General features: G+C 53.7%; 1 protein-coding gene across 1 annotated transcript; it reads left to right on the top strand.

Moving 5' to 3' along the window:
• Positions 1-424: 424 nt before the first annotated feature.
• Positions 425-19,334, top strand: FCER2 (Fc epsilon receptor II). Its single transcript, XM_055371479.2, has 13 exons — positions 425-1,417; positions 1,726-1,845; positions 2,760-2,870; positions 7,827-7,933; positions 8,823-8,936; positions 9,268-9,321; positions 10,084-10,146; positions 10,376-10,438; positions 10,599-10,661; positions 10,760-10,849; positions 17,631-17,782; positions 17,923-18,029; positions 18,758-19,334. Exons 4-13 carry the CDS (start codon positions 7,912-7,914, stop codon positions 18,993-18,995), a joined length of 966 nt encoding a protein of 321 aa, XP_055227454.1. The 5' UTR covers positions 425-1,417; positions 1,726-1,845; positions 2,760-2,870; positions 7,827-7,911; the 3' UTR covers positions 18,996-19,334.
• The last annotated feature ends 1,984 nt before the right edge of the window (positions 19,335-21,318 follow it).

The raw sequence follows: 21,318 nt of genomic DNA, 5'->3' as shown, positions 1-21,318 counted from the left end.
CAGGACCTGCTGGCTCAGCTCTCTGGTCCCTAGAAGTATCCTGGGGCCTTGAGGGGAGGGGGCAGGGAGGCAATGAGTGGTCCAGGACCCTGCTCCTGGAGTTCTGGGGGGCCCTCTGGAGGGAAGGGTGTGGACAACCCCATCTCTGTGTCCCCTCTTAGCCTGAGGACTCCCAGCCACACATACCAGTGCCCCCAAGCTCTCCCCACCCCACTGCCACAATCCACACCAAAAAAACAGCCTAGGTTTGAGCTCCAGATCCCGAGGTTCCCGGAAGACAAAAGTGCACATCCAGGCTCTTCTCATCCCACACACCCCTTTCCTCTTCCTGTTGACTGGCTCTCTGCCTGAGTGGGGGTCGGGAAGCGGAGGGAAAGGGGTGCATGTGACCGTGATTCAGGGCCGCCCTCCTGGCCCTTCTAGGAGTGGGGCATAGGTCCTGCCCCTGGGGAGCCCCCAGTCCCAGGACGGGCCCATCCAGTGCAGGAGCTCAAGGCTGGGAAAAAAGGGGGCCTTAGGACTGTGGGTGGCAGGGAGGGGTGGCAGGGAGGCTTCCATACAAATTGGTGCTGCGGGTTGGCTCAGCACTTTAGGCAGCAGCTGCCCGTGCGAAGTCTTGGAGACAGCCTGGTGTTTCCGAATTGTGTGAAGTTAAGGCACTCTGTGGAGTCCTGGAGGAAGAGGTATGGACGTGGCTGGAGAGACCAGCTGCCAGGCCTGAGCAGGCAGGATCCTTGAACTCCAGGACATGGGGAAGCTGGAGCTTTGGGCCCAGGGCAGAAGGGAGCCATGGATGGTTGTAGGCGGAGAGAAGATATGGGCAGGTGGTTGCCGTTCAGGGAAGACACAGAGGAGGGGTTTCAGGGAGACCCTAAAGGAGGCTGTCATGAAGGTCTGGTGGGGGTGAGGACCCTAAGGGGAGCTGTCATGGGGGCTGGAGTTGGGTAAATAGGGAGTGAGTGTTTCATGGGGACACGGTTTCAGTTTGGGAAGATGAGAAAGTTCCGGAGACGGATGGTGGTAATGGTTGCACAACAGTGTGAATGTGTTTCATGCTGCTGAACGGTGCACTTAGAAATGGCTACGATGGTAAATTTTATGTTATGTATATTTTGCCACAATGAAAACAAAATAAAGCGTGATCTAGGAATCATGTTTTCAAAGCAGCGCTTCTCAACCACAGTGACTCTTTTGGCGACTAGTGGCCAGAGATGCTTCTAAACATCCAACAATGCACAGGACAGCATCCCAGCGAGGAATCATCAGTCCCAAAGTCAACAGTGCAGTGTGGGAGAGACCCAGCTTTGAACACACCTCCTCCTGGAAGCCCCCCTGGATTTGACACACCTACTGCCCTTCCTCCCCACCCCTGCACCCTTTCCTTCTCCCCTTCGTAACCCCAGGAGAGGTTAAACAGGTAGGAAAGCCCAGGGCTGTGTCGGGATGGGGTTAGAGTCAGGGTCGCCAGGCTCCATCCCGTTGGGACACAGCGCCAGGCCCTGTCCCAGGTGTGGGGGTTCTGTGATTAGAGCCGCGGACGTGCCTCCGTCCTGTGCAGAGCAGAGCTTAGGGCTGGGATCAGAGCATCGTGGGGTGAGGGGATCAAGTTGTAGTTGAGCTGGGGTTACGGTCAGGGTCGGGGCTGGGATAAGAGCTCAGATGGAGATGGTTGAGGGTTGTTGTTGCTGGACACCCTAAACTCCTTCCTGTTGAATTCTGACCTAGGTCAAACGAGGAGCGAGACGCGGCCTCCCCCAACATGCAGAGGATCCCAAATCTGAAAGAAGAACCGACACCCACAGATCTGGGGCCCACATCCGCACAATTTTCTGTTTTTCCCCCGAAGTGAGCAAGAGGCGTGTTAATACCGCAGAGGGGAAGCGGGTGGGGCAGTCCCGTGACCGGGTCCTTGGGGCCCCAAAACATCCTAGTGTTTGAGCTGAGTCTTGGCAGGAACCCAGCAGGCAGGGGGCTTTCACCCCTGGGAAGGACATGATGGGGCCGGTGGGGTTGGGCTGGGGCACCTGGGCTTGTAGAACTCAGAAACACCAAATTCCAGCTGGGCACGGTGACTCATGCCTGTAATCCCAGCACTTTGGGAGGCTGAGGCAGGAGGATCACTTGAGCCCAGGAGTTTGAGACCAGCCTGGGCAACATAGTGAGACCCCATCGCTACCAAAAATTTAAAAAATTAACCAGGCATGGTGGTGCGTGCCTGTGGTCCCAGCTACTGAGGAGGAGAAAGTAGGAGGATCTCTTGAACCTCAGGAGGTTGAGGCTGCAGTGAGCCGAGATCGCACCACTGCACTCCAGCCTGGGAGACAGAGTGAGACCCTGTCTCTAAAAAAAAATATGGACAATTTTGTTGTATAGTTTAATTTAGTAGCAATGGATGCTGGGCACAGGAATTTGTTTGTTTGTTTGTTTTTTGGGATCGCCCAGGCTGGAGTGCAATGGCGCAATCTCAGCTCACTGCAACTTCCGCCTCCCAGGTTCAAGCGATTCTCCTGCCTCAGCCTCCCGAGTAGCTGGGATTACAGGCACCCGGAACCACTTCTGGCTAATTTTTGCACTTTTCGGTAAAGACGGGGTTTCACTGTGTTGGCCAGGCTGGTCTCAAACTCCTGACCTCAGGTGATCTACTCGCCTCAGCCTCCCAAAGTGTTGGGATGACAGGCATGAGCCACCACACCCAGCCGGACACAGTTCTTAGTGTCTTGTGTGCATATCGACACATCTAATTTTCACCACCACCCTAGGAATTTGATGCTTTGGTGATCAATGCTGCCTTATGTGAAGCACAGAGAGGTTAGGTGACTTGCCAAAGGTCACACAGCACTTCAAAGGAAGAACCAGGAATTTGAACACAGGTAGTGTGGGTCAGGCATCTGCAGCCCTGGCCACTATGCCACCTAGACTTCTATATACTAAGACCCCTTGGCACTTTGCCCACCCTCCTCCTCCTTCCCAAAATGTGTCCCCTGATCCTTAACACCCTCCCCACTCTCAACTGGGGAACTCCAAATCCCCACTCCTGGGTGGGCTACCTCCCAGGTCTCACTCCAGAAGACACCCACCTGTGCCCCTACAACCCACCTCCCAACCAGGAGGGGGCTGGGCTGGGCTGGGCCATCCACTAGGGCTGGACGTTCCCACCGTGTCAGGGAGGGGCCTGGCTGAAATGTCCCCTGGACCCTGCACTCCAGAACAGCTGGGACCATGCTGCCTTGTCTGTCACCCTGGACCAAGTGGCCCTTGGTGCATGCCTGTTGAGTGAATGACTGACTCTGGTGGTCTGAGGCTGTTCATTTTGGGTCCCAAAATGTCCCCTCCACCTTGATATGGGGTAATGGCCGAGGACCCAGATGGTAAAGAAGTGAGGGAGGGGCCGGGTGTGGTGGCTCATGCCTGTAGTCCCAACACTTCGGGAAGCCAACGTGGGTGGATCACTTGAGACCAGGAGTTCAAGACCAGCCTGGTCAACTTGGTGAAACCGCATCTCTACTACAAATACAAAAAATTAGCCAGATGTGGTGGCATGTGCCTGTAATCCCAGGTACTTGGGAGGCTGAGGCAGGAGAATCACTTGAATCCGGGAGGCAGAGGTTATTGGGAGCTGAGATCGTGCCACTGTACTCCAGCCTGGATGACACAGCAAGACTCTGTCTCAAAAAAAGAAAGAAAAAAAAAGGAAGAGAAAGAGTTGGCCGCTGAGCATTGGAGAGGTAGCTGGGGGCTGTTGGGTGGACACAGGGACAGCATTTGAGGCCAAGCCAGGGTGGGGTCACTGGGGGATTTGTCATGGGAGCAGGTAGGGTTGGGGACCCTAAGGGGGGTCTGCCGTGGTGGCCAGGTGGGAGTGGGGACCCTGGAGGGTCTGTTTTGAGGGGCAAGACAGGAGGTAGAGCTCCAAGGAAGGCTGTCATGGGGGTAGGATGGGAGTGGGGAGGCCATGGAGGAGGCTGTCCCAGGGACAAGGCAAACCAGGCAGGGGGAACCCTAAGAGGGGGATGTCACCTGGTCCAGGGGGAAGAGGGAGCAGCTGTGGGGATGGGGAGAAGCAGGTTATTTTTTTGAGAAGAGCCAGGCCCTGGTGCTGGGTGAGCGGTGGGGTGGAAGATCAGGAAGCGCTTGGACAAGGCCTGGGCCTGGGCCGGGGTGTCTGGGTGGATGGACGGACTGTCCCACCAATGGGGATACAAGAGGAGGAGGAGGAGGAAGCTTGGGAATAAGTCCAGCTGGGCCATGTTGAGAGGACATGGGGATGAAGTCTTAGTTCCAGGATGGGGCTGGGATGGAGTTTGGTGTTTCTTTTCTGTTTTTCTTTCTTTTTTCTTTTCTTTTCTTTTCTTTTTTTTTTTTTTTTTGAGACAGAGTTTAGCTTTTGTTGCCCAGGCTGGAATGCAATGGCGCGATCTCAGCTCACCGCAACCTCTGCCTCCTGGATTCAAGCGATTCTCCTGCTCAGCCTCCCGAGTAGCTAGGATTATAGGTGCCCACCACCATGCCCGGCTAATTTTTTTTATTTTTTTTTTGTATTTTCAGTAGATACAGGGTTTCACCATGTTGGCCTTGAACTCCTGACCTCAGGTGATCCACCTGCCTCGGCCTCCCAAAGTGCTGGGATTACAGGCGTGAGCCACTTCGCCCGGTCTCTCTCTTTCTTTCTCTCTCTCTCTCTCTCTTTCTTTCTTTCATCTGACTATGTTGCCCAGGCTGATCTTGAACTCCTGGGCTCAAGTGATCCACTCACCTCTGCCTCCCCAGTAGCTGGGATCACAGGCATGAACCACCATGCCCTGCTAGTTTTTATAGTTTTTGTAGAGACAACGGCTTGCTCTGTTGTCCAGGCTGGTCTTGAACTCCCAGGCTCAAGTGATCCTCCCACCTCAGCCTCCCAAAGTGCTGGGATTACAGGCGTGAGCCACCGTGCCCAGCCAAAATTGTCCATATTTGACCTGAATATTATCTCACGTATCTTTCTTTTCCCCCGCTTCCCTCCTTCCCTCCTACTCCTCTTTCTCCCTCTCCTTCCTTCTGTCTTTTTTTCCCCTTCCGCTGCCTCTCTCTCCTCTTCCCTTTTTTCTTGCTGGGACTCAAACCTGGGACATTTGACCTGGGAGCCTATTTGCTCAATCATCAAGAGACATAATCTCATGGTGGGGTGTCTGCTGGTAAGTGCCGGGTGGCAGGATCCCAACTCCAGGCTGTCCTTCTAACCCAAGAGGCCCTGCCTCTGCCTAGAGCCTTCCGTGGCTCCCCAGGGCCCTCTGTGATCGGCCATAGTGGTATAATGATTCAGTGTGCAGTAACAGTGGTTCACATCTTGACGCTACTGCTCACCTCCTTCAGCCCTGTGGGAACTTGCTGCTTAACATCTCTAGTTCTCACCCAATTCTCTTACCTGAGAAATGGAGATAATAATAACACGGACTTCACCCGGGTGTGGGGAGCACCAGGAGAGGCCATGCGTGTAATGTTATCCGGGTGGCAAGCCCATATTTAGGTCTATGAAAATAGAAGCTGTCAGTGGCTCTACTTTCAGAAGAAAGTGTCTCTCTTCCTGCTTAAACCTCTGTCTCTGACGGTCCCTGCCAATCGCTCTGGTCGACCCCAACACACTAGGAGGACAGACACAGCCTCCAAACTCCACTAAGTGAGTACGTATCTGGTGTGTTGGGGGTTGGCCATGGGAAGTGGAGATCGAAGCGCCCTTGGAAGAAACGACCTTGGGCTGAGCCTCAAGGGATGACCAGGAGGAGGTCACAGCCAGAGAAGGGAGGTGGTGGGTGGTGAGGGGGCAGGGGTGGGGGCCGCAGTGTGGACAGAATCTCGAGGCATTCGAGTCCCTGATTTGGGGAAGTGAAAGCAGGCCATCTGGTCTAAGATGAGCTTGGTGAGTGCGCTGGGCCGATCACAGAGGGCCCTGGGGAGCCATGGAAGGCTCTAGGCAGAGGCAGGACCTCTTGGGTTAGAAGGACGGCCTGGAGTTGGGATCCTGCCACCCGGCACTTACCAGTAGACACCCCACCATGAGATTATGTCTCCAGATGATTGAGCAAATGGGCTCCCAGGTCAAGGGTCCCGGGTTTGAGTTCCAGTCCCACCACTGCGTGATGGGGACAAATGACTTACCCTCTTGGAACCTCAGTTCCACTGAGAGAGGCCCCACAGAATGAGGACACTCCCCCAGCATCCTGCCAGTAGGTTTACTGAGCACCTACTGTGTGCTGGTGCTTTGAATACTCCCAATTTACAGATGAGCAAACTGAGCTGCTCATCCAGGGAGAAGCCAGGACTCGGGCTCAGGTCTGTCCAGCTGCCTCCCTGGACAGTTCCAGTCCCAGGATGATGACACCTCTGGGTTCCTCTCACAATGTCAAAAGGGCCTGCTTGAGCTGCCGCTAATCAGAGCCTGGCCGCGCCACACCCCACCTCCCTGAGGCTCCGAGAGAAGGGACTTACCTATAGTCAAGCAGCGAAAGAAGGTAGCCTGTGATCTCCAGGCCTGAAGGACCCCAAGTCCCATGCTCCTCAGCACATAGTAGATGCTTTAAAGTCAGAGGACTTGGTCGGGCGCAGTGGCTCACGCCTGTAATCCTAGCACTTTGGAAGGCTGAGGAGGGCAGATCACCTGTGGTCAGGAGTTCGAGACCGGCCCGATCAATATGGTGAAACCCTGTCTCTACTAAAATACAAAAATTAGCCAGGTGTGGTGTTGGGTGCCTGTAATCCCAGCTACTTGGGAGGCTAAGACAGGAGAATCGCTTGAACCCGGGAGGTGGAGGTTGCAGTGAGCCAAGATGGTGCCACTGCCCTCCAGCCTGGACAACAGAGCGAGACTCCACCTCAAAAAATAGAAATATAGGCCATGCCCAGTGGCTCACGCCTGTAATCCCAGCACTTTGGGAGGCCGAGGCGGGCGGATCACGAGGTCAGGAGTTTGAGACTAGCCTGGCCAACATAGTGAAACCCCGTCTCTACTAAAAATACAAAAATTATCTGGTCGTGGTGGCATGTGCCTATAGTCCCAGCTACTCGGGAGGCTGAGGCGGGAGAATCACTTGAACCCAGGAGGTGGAGGTTGCAGTGAGCCGAGATCGTGCCCCTGCACTCCAGCCTGGGCAACAGAGCGAGACTCCATTTCAATAAATAAATAAATAAAGTCAGAGCACTTTACAGACGCCCTGGGGACATTGGCAGAGGAGAAGGCTGAGGCCTGGGTTATGGGCTCTTAGCATTTCTCAGTGGGAAGTGGCACAGAGTAGATGTTTCATAAATGTTTAGAATCTGAAGACCCACTGTGCGCAGACCGGCACCAAAAACCTCAGTTATGCTGTGATCTCATTGGATCCTATCTTGGCCTCATGAGTTGGGTGCTGTCATCAGCCCATTTTACAGAGGGGAAAACTGAGGCTGAGAATGGTTGAATCCTTGGCTGAGGTCACACAGGCAAGGCAATTATAATAAAAGCTGGTGATATTTTTAGCACAGATCACCAACCAACAGTATAGGTGTTCTCGGTATCATCATTTTACGAATGAGGAAAGAAGTTTCCAGGTTAATTAAGCCATTTGTCAAGATCTCATGGGTGCACCTGCTGTGTAGCTCAAGTGTGATGGGCTCTGGAGTGCCCCACTTCTGATCTCAGGCTGCTATCTCTCCACACCAGCTGTGTCTCCCCACTAACCACGCTAGTGAGTCCAGATTGTAGACTAAACAAAATCAGCAAATGGCCGCTGAGTCCCACCAAGTCCCAGATGCTATCCTGCGCTGGTAACTAGGGTTTGACGCCTCACCCTAACCATCATTAAATCCCAAATCAGCCAGAGCTGTGATTGTGCCCGCTGAGTGGACTGCGTTGTCAGGGAGTGAGTGCTCCATCATCGGGAGAATCCAAGCAGGACCGCCATGGAGGAAGGTCAATATTCCGGTAGGAGGACTCTCTGGTTCTAACATTGGCAGAAGCAATGACCCTTAGCTACTGCCTTTCACCCAGAAGAGAAGTGGGGGGCTCCCCAGTCCCTCTCTGGGAAAGAGGGTGAATTTCTAAGAAAGGGACTGGTGTGAGTAAGGAGGTGAGGCCGGACTGACTTTCCTGGCACAGAGCCAGGAAGGAGTGGAAAATTGAGGGCCCCTCCTTTTTCTGATTCAACACCCTCCTGACAAAAACAGAAAAAGAAAAAGAAAAAAAAAAAACGGCTCCAGCTAGGGAGCTGGGAGCCCAATAGAGTCAGAGGCCAAATAGAACAGGAACTTGGAACAAGCAGAATTTAGCATAATGAACCCTCCAAGCCAGGGTGAGTGCAGAGGGCCAGGGACTTGGGGTGGGACATCCAGATAGACCTTTGGGTGGGGCCTGGGAGAGCTTTGGAGGCCTGGATGTTGGATGACACCTGGGAAAGCGGCTGGGGAGTGGCTCCGATGTTGGGGAAGAACTGGGACTCAGTGTCCTGGGTTTAGGGAAGGGACTCCAGGTTGGGGACAGGTTCAGAGGTGTAAGGGTGGGCGCTGGGGGTCAGAGGGGAAGGAAAAAGCAGGACCTAGTCTTCTGGAAGTGAAGCTGGGGGCCTGGCATTGGTTGTGGGGGCTGAGGGAGTCTTAGCTCTTGGTCCCAGATCTGTCTCTGTGGACAGTGACCCAGCTCTGAGTCAGGTAAGGAAGCGGTGCAAATGGAGCTGGGGGTCCACTGAGACCCTCTGCTTCAGTGTGGGCTCTGGACAAGCTCCCAGGCTGTCGGGGGCTCTGGGTAATGGAGAGATGGACAGGGCCAGCGTCCAGCTTCACCCTGCACCCATAGCCAGTCCCTCCACCCCCGGCAGAGATCGAGGAGCTTCCCAGGAGGCGGTGTTGCAGACGAGGGACTCAGATCGTGCTGCTGGGGCTGGTGACCGCCGCTCTGTGGGCTGGGCTGCTGACTCTGCTTCTCCTGTGGCGTGAGGACACCCCCAGCTCCATGTGGTCCCCCCAACTCATGGGGCCCTTCTGTGTTCCCTCCTTCACCCCCATCTCAGAGCTTGGGGAACCCAATGCATCCTCTCAAAACCCAATTTTCCCATCCTGCCTCCCATCTTGCCACTGCCAGCCCTTTCCCATCCCCCACCCTCCAGAGCCCCTCACCCCCCACCCAGCATCCCTGTCCTCCACCCTTTCAGCACCTCCATGGCTTATACCCAAGACCTCCATCCCCAGCTGGGAGGTGGGGTGCAGGCAGGTGGGGGCACTGACAATCCCCCCTCTCCACTCCTCTTCTCTCCCCCTCCCCAGACTGGGACACCACACAGAGTCTAAAACAGCTGGAAGAGAGGGCTGCCCGGAACGGTATGAAGGGGTCAAGGTGGAGGGGCTGGGGGTGAGGGTTAGGATGCCCAGCTCTCATCCCGCTCCTCTCTGGGCCTCAGTGTCCCCTTGCTAAGGAACTGAAGGTCAACCTAAGTTGCTCCCTGTCCTAGGGAAGGCAGGGACCCAGGGAAGCTTGGAAAAGTGCCTGAGAGCATCCTAATACAGATGCTCTTCCGCTTGCAATGGGGTTATGTCCCCATAAGCAAAGTATGTTGAAAATAGTTTAAGTCAAAACTGTGTGGCTGGCTGAAGGCTTTGGCTCCCTACCACTGCCCAGCATTGCAAGAGAGTTAAGGTTTCCACTAAACGCATATTGGTTTCAGACCATTGTAAAGTCGAGCCATTGTAACTCGAGCTATTGTAAGTTGAGCTATTGTAAGTTGGCAGCCTTAAGCATCTGTAGCGTAAGGATTTTGTAACTGCTTTGTGCCTCCATTTCCTCATCTGTAAAATGGTCATAATTTTAGTGCCGTGAGACAGAAACAAGCTCTAAGATTTGTGAAGTACCCTGATAGGTGCCTACTGCTTTCATAGTTAATCCTGGGTGAGGGAGAGGTACACAGGTTCATTATATTCTTGCATATACCTTCCTGAGTACACTCCTCCTGCTCCACTAAATGAACAAACAGCAACAGCAGCTGTTGTGACTATGTGAGAGGGTCCCTGAGCCTGGGGCATGGGCGGGGTCCAAGGACCTGCCTTTGAGGTTCCTGGGATAACTCTTCTCTCCCGCCACTCCAGTCTCTCAAGTTTCCAAGAACTTGGAAAGCCACCACGGTGACCAGATGGCGCAGAAATCCCAGTGTGAGTGACTCCTGGAGTTAGGGTTGCAGGGGAAAAAGCGAGGGGGTCTTGGATGACTTCCTGGACCCAGAGCATTAAGACTCACTGTGCCCCACCCCCGACACCCGGGAACTGCAAACTGAGCAGGTGGTTCTAAGCACCCAGGCAAAGAGGCCAAGGGATGGGTGGGGGGTAGATGGGGGAGACAATGAGGACCTGCTTACCATGAAGCCCCCTCCCCTGCAAACAGCCACGCAGATTTCACAGGAACTGGAGGAACTTCGAGCTGAACAGCAGAGATTGAAATCTCAGGGTGAGAGACTGGGATCGGGGTTATGGATCCAGACTGGGCGGGAAGGAGGGAGTGTCTCAGAGCCCTGGGGAACCACGAGGCCGGGGGGCCAGGCTTGGGGGGCACCCTTGGCCTGTACACATCCTCCCTGAGACCAGCCCTGCGCTCCTGCACACACCAGACTTGGAGCTGTCCTGGAACCTGAATGGGCTTCAAGCAGATCTGAGCAGCTTCAAGTCCCAGGGTGAGGCTTGGGAGGGGATGGGGCAGTGGGGGAGGGAACGGACAAGGAGGGGGCCTGCCAGTCGGTCTCTGAGCACTGCCCCTTGTCGACTCCCCAAGAATTGAACGAGAGGAACGAAGCTTCAGATTTGCTGGAAAGACTCCAGGAGGAGGTGACAAAGCTAAGGATGGAGTTGCAGGTGTCCAGCGGTGAGTGTGTGAGTCTCTGCTCAGGATGACGCGTGACCTCACCTGGGGCTCGGGTGTGTTGGCAAATGTGACAGCACGCATGTGTGACGTGAGGCAGCATGTCTATACATTTGTGTGACCCGAGTGTCATCGGGAGGACACAAAGATATAAGCGCAGGGTGGGGAGTGCGCTTGGATGTGAGGCAGAGGTGTGCGTGACGACGGAAATAGGACTAAGTTTCTGATGGAGCAGGACACATGGGGCATACATAAAACACCCCTTATTTTATTTTTTAAGAGAAGGGGTCTTGGCCAGGCGCGGTGGCTCACACCTGTAATCCCAGCACTTTGAGAGGCCGAGGCGGGTGGATCACCTGAGGTCAGGAGTTCGAGACCAGCCTGACCAACATGGTGAAACCCCGTCTCTACTAAAAATACAAAGATTAGCTGGACGCAGTGGCTCATGCTTGTAATCCCAGCACTTAGGTAGGTCGAGGCGGATAGATTATTTGAGGTCAGGAGTTCGAGACCAGTCTGACCAACATGATGAAACCCCCATCTCTACTAAAACTACAAAAATTAGCTGGGTGTAGTGGTGCGTGCCTGTAGTCCCAGCTACTTGGGAGGCTGAGACAGGACAATTGCTTGAACCTGGGAGGTGGAGGTTGCAGTGAGCCAAGATCACGCCACTGCACTCCAGCCTGGCGACAGAGCGAGACTCCATCTCAATAAAAATTTTAAAAAATTAACCGGGTGTGGTAGCGGGCATACGTAATCCTAGCTACTTGGGAGGCTGAGGCACAAGAATCACTTGAACCCGGGAGGCAGAGGTTGCAGTGAGCCGAGATCATGCTGTCTTCGCACCACTGCACTCCAGGGCAACAGAGCGAGACTCTGTCTCAAAAAAAAAAAGAGAGATGGAGTCTTACTCTTTTGCCCAGGCTGAAATGCAGTGGTGCAATCATAGCTTACTGCAGCCTCCAACTCCTGGGCTCAAGAGATCCTCCTACCTCAGCTTCCAGAGTAGCTGAGACTACGAGTGTGTGCCACCACGCCAGGCTAATTTTTTATTTTCCTGTAGCCATGGGGTCTCACTTTGTTACTCAGGTTGGTCTTGAACTCCTGGACTCCAGCGATCCTTCTGCCTCAGTCTCCCAAAGTGCTGGGATTACAGGCATAAGTCATTGCACCTGGCCCTAGCTAATTTTTTTATTTTTTGTAGCGACAGGATCTCGCTATGTTGCCCAGGCTGGTCCTGAACTCCTGGGCTCCAGCAATCCACTCGCCTCTGCCTCCCAAAATGCTGAGATTACAGGCATGAGCCATCTTGCCTGGCAATTTCTTTCTGATTCCAACTGCGTGCTTTCACAGATTTGGAGACTCCTACAATTTTTTTCCTCTTCTGCGTTAAAGCAGTCCAGTGTTGACCCTTGCTGGGTTCTCCTTGCTGGTGTCCTCTGCCTGATGTGGCCCAGTGAGGAGTTATTAGTAGGATTCTCATGCACATAGCCTTCCTGGTAGATTGTCTGACCAGGCCAGGGAGCCAGACGGGGGTAATGTCTGCAGTGATGGGACAATGGAGATGGTGGCCTCTTTCCCAGGGGTGGCAGTAATGGAGGCAGTGTTGACCTCAGGAGGCTAGCAGGCTGCAGAGAGAGCAGACATTCAGTCACTGTACCCTTAATGTGGGGTAGGGACTAGGTGCACTGGCTCACGCCTATAGTCCCAGCACTTTGGGAGGCCGAGGCAGGAGGATCACTTGAGTCCAGGAGTTTGAGACCAGCCTAGGCAACACAGCAAGATCCTGCCTCAACAAAAACATGAAAAAATTAGCCAGATGTGGTGATGTGTACCTGTAGTCTCATCTACTCAGGAGGCTGAGTTGGGAGGATCACCTGAGCCCAGGAGTTTGAGGCTGCGGTGAGCTAGGATCGAGCCACTGCACTCCAGCCTGGGCAACAGAGTGGGACCTTGCCTCTGAAGAAAAAAAATTAATGTAGGGTACGAACTGGGGTTTTACAGCCCTGCCATTCCGCCAACCAATGCCCCCACCCTTGATTTTTGGTCTTTGACCTCTGGGAAGCCCCAGCTGCCCTAACTGGCACAGAGAAGAGGAAGTTTCTGTGCTTGGTGTGATGGAGTCCCGTCCCCTGGGATGTGAGGTGGCTTTGGGAATCCCAGCCAGAAACCTCAGTGTGGTCCCTCAGGGAGGGGCACAGGGGAAGAGCACTCTGGACCATGACAACTTCTGACAGGTCACCTCCTAATTCTTCCCCAGTCCCTGAAGTCTCCCCGAAATCCAGCCCCACAGCCTGGGATCTGAGCCTGGCTCTGAGGTTGTCTCTGGGTGACTATGTAACAAACAACCAAGACACCTTCCCCTGAAGTTTTCTTTGAGGGCTCAGAAATGTCCTCTTCCTGGTTTTGGGGTTTGGGTTTTTGTCGTTGTTGTTTTTGTTGTTCAGAGACAGGGCCTGGTTCTGTCACCAAGGCTGGAGTGCAGTGGCACAATCATGGCTCACTACGGCCTCAAACTCCTGGGGTCAAGTGATCCTCTCATCTTGGCCTCCCAAATCGCTAGGATTACAAGTATGAGCCACTGCACCTGGCCACCTCTTCCTGTTTTAACGCTGCACCTCCAGAGGGCTGAGTACGGGTTACCATTTCATGGGTGAGAAGCACACCCATCTCAAGCTACTGCAGACCCTAAGCTCCTTAGAAAAATCTGACCACGTGAGGGTGGGCATGGTGGCTCACGCCTGTAATCCCAGCATTTTGGGAAGCCGAGGCAGGAGGATCACTTGAGCCCAGGAGTTCGAGACTGGCCTGGGCAACATGATGAGACCCTGCCTCTTTAAAAAAAAAAAAAAAATCTGTGGCTGGGCATGGTGGCTCATGCCTGTAATCCCAGCACTTTGTGAGGCCGAGGCAGGTGGATCACATGAGGTCAGGAGATCGAGACCAGCCTGACCAACATGGTGAAACCCCGTCTCTACTAAAAATATAAAAATTAGCTGGGCATGGTGGTGCATGCCTGTAATCCCAGCTACTTGGGAGGCTAAGGCAGGAGAATTGCTTGAACCCGGGAGGTGCAGGTTGCAGTGAGCCAAGATAGCACCACTGTACTCTGGCCTGGGAGACAGAGCAAGACTCTGTCTCAAAACAAAACAAAACAAAACAAAAAACATCGGACCACATGTAGTGGAACCTTCCCTGCATATCACTATAGAAAAACCTACTTTCTTAAAGCGGGTTTTTGCTATGTTGCCCAGGCTAGTCTCAAACTCCTGGGCTCAAGCGATCCTCCTGCCTCAGCCTCCCAAGTAGCTGGGATTACAGGTGCACACCACTGCTGAAAATCTATTTTGAAGCAAGAAAGATTTGATCCAGTAAGAGTGGGTTTAACCTCCCACCTGGGAGGCAATAGCAACAATGTCTGGGAGTTTCACTGCAGTGGGGGGAAGGGGAGAAAGAGACCATATTGAGGGATTGTGGGACCTAGTCTTGCAATCCCATTGGCTGTCCTGACCAAAGCCTCCCACTGGAAGAAAATGATCTCAATTTCCCAGACATTGGCTAGGAGTGCTGGTTTGGGGGGTTCTGCCAGTGATGATGACCAGGGCTGTTGCTAGGGATGGCGCTTGGGGAAAGTAATCGCTGGTGGACCTGGCCACAGCACTGGTTTTGCTGTCGGTGCCAGTGATGAAGACATGGCTGGTGTGGTTGGTAAAGATGGTGTTGGCTGTGGTGTGGGTGGTGGAGATAAGCTGCTGCTGGTGATGGGTACCTCTGTTAATGATGTCGGTGATGAAGGTGTTGCTGACCTCGGAGGGGTTTGTTGGTGGTTGAAGTGCTGCTGGCCATGAGGTGTTTGTCATGATGGGGTTGGTGGCTGAGGCACTGTTGGCTATGAGGTGTTTGTGGTGATGATGGTGGTTGAAGCGTTATTGGATATGAATGTGTTTGTGGTGACAGTGATGGCCACTGACGTGCTGCTGGTCATGGTGTTGGTGATTGAAGTATTGCTGGCCATGGATGTATTTACGGTAATGGTGTCAGCAGTTGAAGCATTGATGGTCAAGAGTGTATTTATAATGATGGTGTTGGTGGTTGAGCTGCTTCTGGCCATGAGGTGTTTGTGGTGACATTGGCGTCAGCTGAGGTGTGGCTAACCACGAAGTGTTGATGGTATTAGTGACTGGCGTTCTGCTGGCTGTAAGGTGTTTGTGGTGACAGTGTTAGGGGTTTACGTGTTGTTGGGCATGAATGTGTTCGTGGCGCTGGTGTTGGTAGTTGATGTGTTATTGGATGTGAATGTATTCGTGCCGATGGTGCTGGTGGTTGATGTGTTGATGGATGTGAATGTGTTTGTGGTGCTGGTGTTGGTAATTGATGTGTTGTTTGGCATGAATGTGTTCGTGGCGATGGTGTTGGTAGTTGATATGTTGATGGATGTGAATGTATTTGTGCCAATGGTGTTGGTGGTTGATGTGTTGATGGACGTGAATGTGTTCGTGACAATGGTGTTGGTAGTTGATGTGTTGTTGGACATGAATGTGTTCATGGTGATGGTGTTGGTGGTTGATGTGTTGCTGGACATGAATGTGTTTGTGGTGCTGGTGTTGGTAGTTGATGTGTTGTTGGATGTGAATGTACTCATGCCGATGGTGTTGGTGGTTGATGTGTTTTTGGACATGAATGTGTTCGTGGTGATGGTGTTGGTTGTTGATGTGTTGATGGACGTGAATGTGTTCATGGTGATGGTGTTGGTGGTTGATGTGTTGCTGGACATGAATGTGTTTGTGGTGCTGGTGTTGGTAGTTGATGTGTTGTTGGATGTCAATGTACTCATGCCGATGGTGTTGGTGGTTGATGTGTTGATGGACATGAATGTGTTTGTGACAATGGTGTTGGTAGTTGATGTGTTGTTGGACATGAATGTGTTTGTGACAATGGTGTTGGTAGTTGATGTGTTGTTGGGCATGAATGTGTTCGTAGTGACAGTGTTGGCAGTTGATGTGTTGATGGATGTGAATGTGTTCATGGCGATGGTGTTGGTGGTTGATGTGTTGCTGGACATGAATGTGTTCGTGGTGATGGTGTTGGTGGTTGATGTGTTGATGGACGTGAATGTGTTCATGGCGATGGTGTTGGTGGTTGATGTGTTGATGGACGTGAATGTGTTCATGGCAATGGTGTTGGTGGTTGATGTGTTGATGGACGTGAATGTGTTCATGGCGATGGTGTTGGTGGTTGATGTGTTGATGGACGTGAACGTGAATGTGTTTGTGACAATGGTGTTGGTAGTTGATGTGTTGATGGACATGAATGTATTTGTGGTGATAGTGCTGGTGGTTGAGGTACTTCTGGTTGGGAGGTGTTTGTGGTGACAGTGTTTGCAGTTGCAGTGTTGCTGGCTGTGGAACTGGCAATGTGGTCATTGTGTTGGTGACTGAGGTGTTGCAGGCCATGGGTGTATTTATGGTGATATAATGGTGGTTGAGGTGTTTGTGGAGATGATGTTGGTGACTGATATTCAGCTGCCTGTAAGGCATTTGTGATGATGGTGTTGGTGGCATTTTTGGCCACATACCTATTTGTGGTGCTGGTGTTGGTGGTTGAAGTGCTGCTGGCATGAGGTGTTTGAGGTGATGAGGGTAGTCAAAGTGCTGTTGGCGATGGTGCTTGTGGCTGAGGTGCTGCTGGCTGTGGAACTGGTGATGTGGGTGATAATGTTGGTGATTGAAGTGTCGCTAGCCATGGATGGATTTATGGTGATGTTGGTGGCAGTTGGTGGCAACTGAGGCACTTCTAACTATGGGGTGTCGATGGCGATGGTGTTAGTGATTGATGCTCTGCTTGCTGTGAAGCATTTGTGATGATGGGATTTGTGGCTGAGGTGCTGCTGGCTGTGGAGCTGGTGATGTGGTCATGGCTTTGGTGACTGAAGAGTTCCCAAGCCATGGTGGATTTAAGGTGATTATAATGACAACTGAAGTGCTTCTGGCCATGGTGGTGCTTGTAGCGATGGTGCTGGTGGTTGAAGTGTTGCTGGACATGAATGCGTTTCTGGTCATGGTGTTGACGGTTGAGGGGCTTCTACCTGTGGGGTGTCTGTGGTTATGACGATGGTTGAAATATTATTGGACATGAGTGTGTTTGTGGTCATGGTGTTGATGGTTGAGGGGCTTCTAGCTGTGAGGTGTCTGTGGTGATGATGGTGGTTGAGCTATTGTCGGACATGAGTGTGTTTGTGGTCGTGGTGTTGATGGTTGAGGAGCCTCTAGCTGAGAGGTGTCTGTGGTGATGATGGTGGTTGAAGCGTTGTTGGACGTGAATGCATTTGTGGTCATGGTGCTGGTGGTTGAGGGACCTCTAGCCGTGAGGTGTCTGTGGTGATGGTGGTTGAAGTGTTGTTGGACATGAGTGTGTTTGTGGTCATGGTGTTGACCGTATTGGACATGAATGTGTGGTGGCAGTGTTGGTGCTTGTGGTGCTTCCGGCCATGAGGTGTTTGTGGAGATGCTGACAGTAGTTGAGGTGTTGATGGTCGACACCATGCTCTGCTAACCATGAAGGTGTTTGTGGCCATGGTGGCTGAGGTGCTTCTACTATGGATCTGGTCAGCATCATAGCTCTAGCAGAGAACACAGCCCATGAGGCCGTCTGTTAGACCCTGGGGTGGGTCTGCTTTTAGCCGGGACCCCAGGAGTGGCCCTAGGAGGGGCGCTGCCACCTAGTCTGCCCAGGGTGCCCAAGGCACCTCTGTTGGCACCACCCCTGAGCCTCTCCTCCGCCCCAGGCTTTGTGTGCAACACGTGCCCTGAAAAGTGGATCAATTTCCAACGGAAGTGCTACTACTTCGGCAAGGGCACCAAGCAGTGGGTCCACGCCCGGTATGCCTGTGACGACATGGAAGGGCAGCTGGTCAGCATCCACAGCCCGGAGGAGCAGGTGGGCCCGGGCTCTGCAGAGGTGGTGGGCAGCATGGCGAGGGTGGGGGGACCCCCAACCCACTCTACCCAACCTCTCGAAGTGGGCTGGCAGGCCCCGGGCACATGTCTCCAGTCCTCCAGCCCTGTCCTGCCCTCCAGGACTTCCTGACCAAGCACGCCAGCCACACCGGCTCCTGGATTGGCCTTCGGAACTTGGACCTGAAGGGGGAGTTTATCTGGGTGGATGGGAGCCACGTGGACTACAGGTGAGGAGGGGGCCTCTGGGATCCAGGGGAGGAGGCGGAAATACCGTGGAGGGAGGAGCTCCCTAGATAAACTGCACCGGGAAGCGGATGAGGGCTCAGAGAGAAGGGTCTCTAGGGTGCAGGGGAGGAGGACGCCAGTGGGGGCTGGGGGACCTGGCCAAGACTTCTCTGACCTGGAGGAGGGGATATAGAGGAAGGGGCTCAGGGAGGAAGTTCCATGCACAGATTAGAAGGGTGAGTCTTGGCCGGGCAGGGTGGCTCGTGCCTGTCATCCCAGCACTGTAGGAGGCCGAGGTGGGTGGATCACCTGCCAGGAGTTTAAGACCATCCTGGTCAACATGGCGAAACCCCTCTCTACTAAAAATACAAAAATTAGCCAGTCATGATGGCGGGCGCCTGTAATCCCAGCTATTTGGGAGGCTGAGGTGGGAGAATCACTTGAATCCAGGAGGCGGAGGTTGCAGTGAGCTGAGATCGCGCACTGCACTCCAGCCTGGGCAACAGAGTGATTCTGTCTCAACAAAATAAATAAATAAACAAACAAACAAATAAATAAGGGTGAGTCTTGGGCTGCAGGGTATGGGGCACCAAAATGAGGTACCGGTCCCCAGGCACAGACTCAGGATGGGGAACCTGGGGTGAGAAGGGAGGGTGCAGACTCAGAGGGCTGCCGGGAACTGGGCTCCTTCTCCCCGCCCCATCCCCTGACCCAAAGCCTTTTGCTCCAGCAACTGGGCTCCAGGGGAGCCCACCAGCCGGAGCCAGGGCAAAGACTGCGTGATGATGCGGGGCTCCGGCCGCTGGAACGACGCCTTCTGCGACCGTAAGCTGGGCGCCTGGGTGTGCGACCGGCTGGCCACATGCACGCCACCAGCCAGCGAAGGTTCCGCGGAGTCCATGGGACCTGATTCAAGACCAGGCCCTGACGGCCGACTGCCCGCCCCCTCTGCCCCTCTCCACTCTTGAGCAGCCAGGCCCAGAGCAAGACCCTGAAGACCCCCAACCACGGCCTAAAAGCCTCTTTGTGGCTGAAAGGTCCCTGTGACATTTTCTGCCACCCAAACGGAGGCAGCTGACACATCTCCCACTCCTCCATGGCCCCTGCCTTCCCAGGAGTACACCCCAACAGCACCCTCTCCAGATGAGAGTACACCCCAACAGCACCCTCTCCAGATGCAGCCCCATGTCCTCAGCACCCCAGGACCTGAGTACCCCCAGCTCAGGTGGTGAGTCCTCCTGTCCAGCCTGCATCAATAAAATGGGGCAGTGATGGCCTCCCACATTTGTCCCCTTCTTGGAGGCCTGGCTGGGTCTGGTCTCCGGGTGTGGCACATGGGAGCTGGGAATTCCAGAGTCTGATGCCTGAGACCACCTTTGAAAGTTGGGACATCAGATCTTTGGCTGGGTGTCGTGGCCCATGCCTGTAATTCCAGCACTTTGGGAGGTCAAGGCAGGCGAATCATCTGAGGTCAGGAGTTCAAGACCAGCCTGGCCAACGTGGCAAAACCCCGTCTCTATTAAAAATACAAAAATTCAGCCGGGCACAGTGGCTCACGCCTGTAATCCCAGCACTTTGGGAGGCCAAGGCAGGCGGATCACAAGGTCAGGAGATCGAGACCATCCTGGCTAACACAGTGAAACTCCGTCTCTACTAAAAATACAAAAAATTAGCTGGGCGTGGCGGCGTGTGCCTGTAGTCCCACCTGCTGGGGAGGCTGAGGCAGGAGAATGGCGTGAACCCGGGAGGTGGAGCTTGCAGTGAGCCGAGATTGCGCCACTGCACTCCAGCCTGGGCGACAGAGCGAGACTCCATCTCAAAAAAAAAAAAAACACACACAAAAATTCGCTGGGCATGGTGGTGCACACCTGTAATCCTAGCTACTCAGGAGGCTGAGGCAGGAGAAGTGCTTGAACCTGGGAGGTGGAGGTTGCAATGATCCGAGATCACGCCACTGCAATAGAGTGAGACCCCAACTAAATAAATTTAAAAAAAAAGAAAAGAAAGAAAATTGGGAGCAAGCAGATGTGGTGGCTCACGCCTGTAATCCCAGCACTTTGGGAGGCTGAATTGGGCCAATCACTTGAGACCAGGAGTTTGAGACCAGCCGCCAACATAGTGAAACCCCGTCTCTACTAAAAAAAATACAAAAATTAGCCAGGCATGGTGGCATGTGCCTATAATCCCAGCTACTCGGGAGGCTGAGGCAGGAGAATCACTTGAACCTGGGAGGCAGAGGTTGCAGTGAGCCAGGATCACGCTACTGCACTCCAGCCTGGGTAACAGAGTGAGACTGCATGTCAAAAAAAAAAAAAAGAAGAAAAAAGAAACAAATTGAGGAGCAACTGAAGTAGCATTCTATCTCCCGTTTTTATGTTTTCCTGCTCTATGACACGGAGAATGTGCAGGACATGAAGCCTCTGAGGTCCAATGGCCCCTCGGAATACTGTAGGGGAAGGCGGTGGATCACCCTGAGGCCGGGAGGGCGTGAGTTGACTCATGGAAGTACCCAGAGCAGGGCTTAGTATACAGAAGGCGCTCAGTAAGTGCTGGCTGGCTGGACAGGCTGATGGGGAGTGGGCCTGGTCAACCGGAGGCCATTTCGGGTCTGGAGGTGTTAACCCTACTCAGGGTCTGGGAGGCTGAGGTGGCACCAGCCTCACGCTCGGCCAAGGTCGACCCATGCCCGAGGCCACGGGAGGGAGGCCAGGAGCACAGGGTCCCCTCTCCACACTCCTCTACCAGTGGCTCAGGCCAACACTGGGGCCATTGCGCCTCTTCCCTTTCCCCTGACAACACCTCCAGGTCCAAGACCATAAGAAATGCCAGTGGGCTCTGCTGTCAAACGGCGCTCACAATCACTCACTGCTCACCCCTCCTGCCACTGCCTCGACTGGAGCAGTCACCTCCACCCGGGGCTCTCTCTTCACTGCCCCCTTTCCAGAAGTTTCCTCCAGCTCAGATAAAAGGCCAAAGCCAGCTGCGCACAGTGGCTCATGCCTGTCATCCCAGCGCTTTGGGAGGCTGAGGTGGGAGGACTGCTTGAGTCCAGGAGTTAGAGGCCAGCCTGGGCAACATAGTGAGGCCCTGTCTCTACAAAAAATACAAAAACTAGAGGTGTAGTGATGGGCAACTTGGTCCCAGCTGCTTGGGAGGCCGAGGTGGGAGGATTGTGCCCCTGCACTCAGCCTGGGCGAGAGTAAGAACCTGTCTCAAAAAAAAAAAAAAAAGAAGAAGAAAAGAGAAAAAGCCGGCCAGGCGTGGTGGCTCATGCCTGTAATCCCAGCACTT

Source organism: Gorilla gorilla, chromosome 20 (genome assembly GCF_029281585.2).
Source record: "Gorilla gorilla gorilla isolate KB3781 chromosome 20, NHGRI_mGorGor1-v2.1_pri, whole genome shotgun sequence".
NCBI lineage: Eukaryota > Metazoa > Chordata > Mammalia > Primates > Hominidae > Gorilla > Gorilla gorilla.
Note: the sequence above shows the minus strand (reverse complement) of the source record. Positions and strands in the feature narration are given on the sequence as shown.

Coding starts and splice junctions, on each gene's coding strand:
- FCER2 (XM_055371479.2), top strand. CDS start 7,912: ATGGAGGAAGGTCAATATTCCG. Junction 8,937..9,267: donor GACTCTGCTTCTCCTGTGGC/GTGAGGACACCC, acceptor CCCCCTCCCCAG/ACTGGGACACCACACAGAGT. Junction 10,147..10,375: donor GATGGCGCAGAAATCCCAGT/GTGAGTGACTCC, acceptor CCCTGCAAACAG/CCACGCAGATTTCACAGGAA.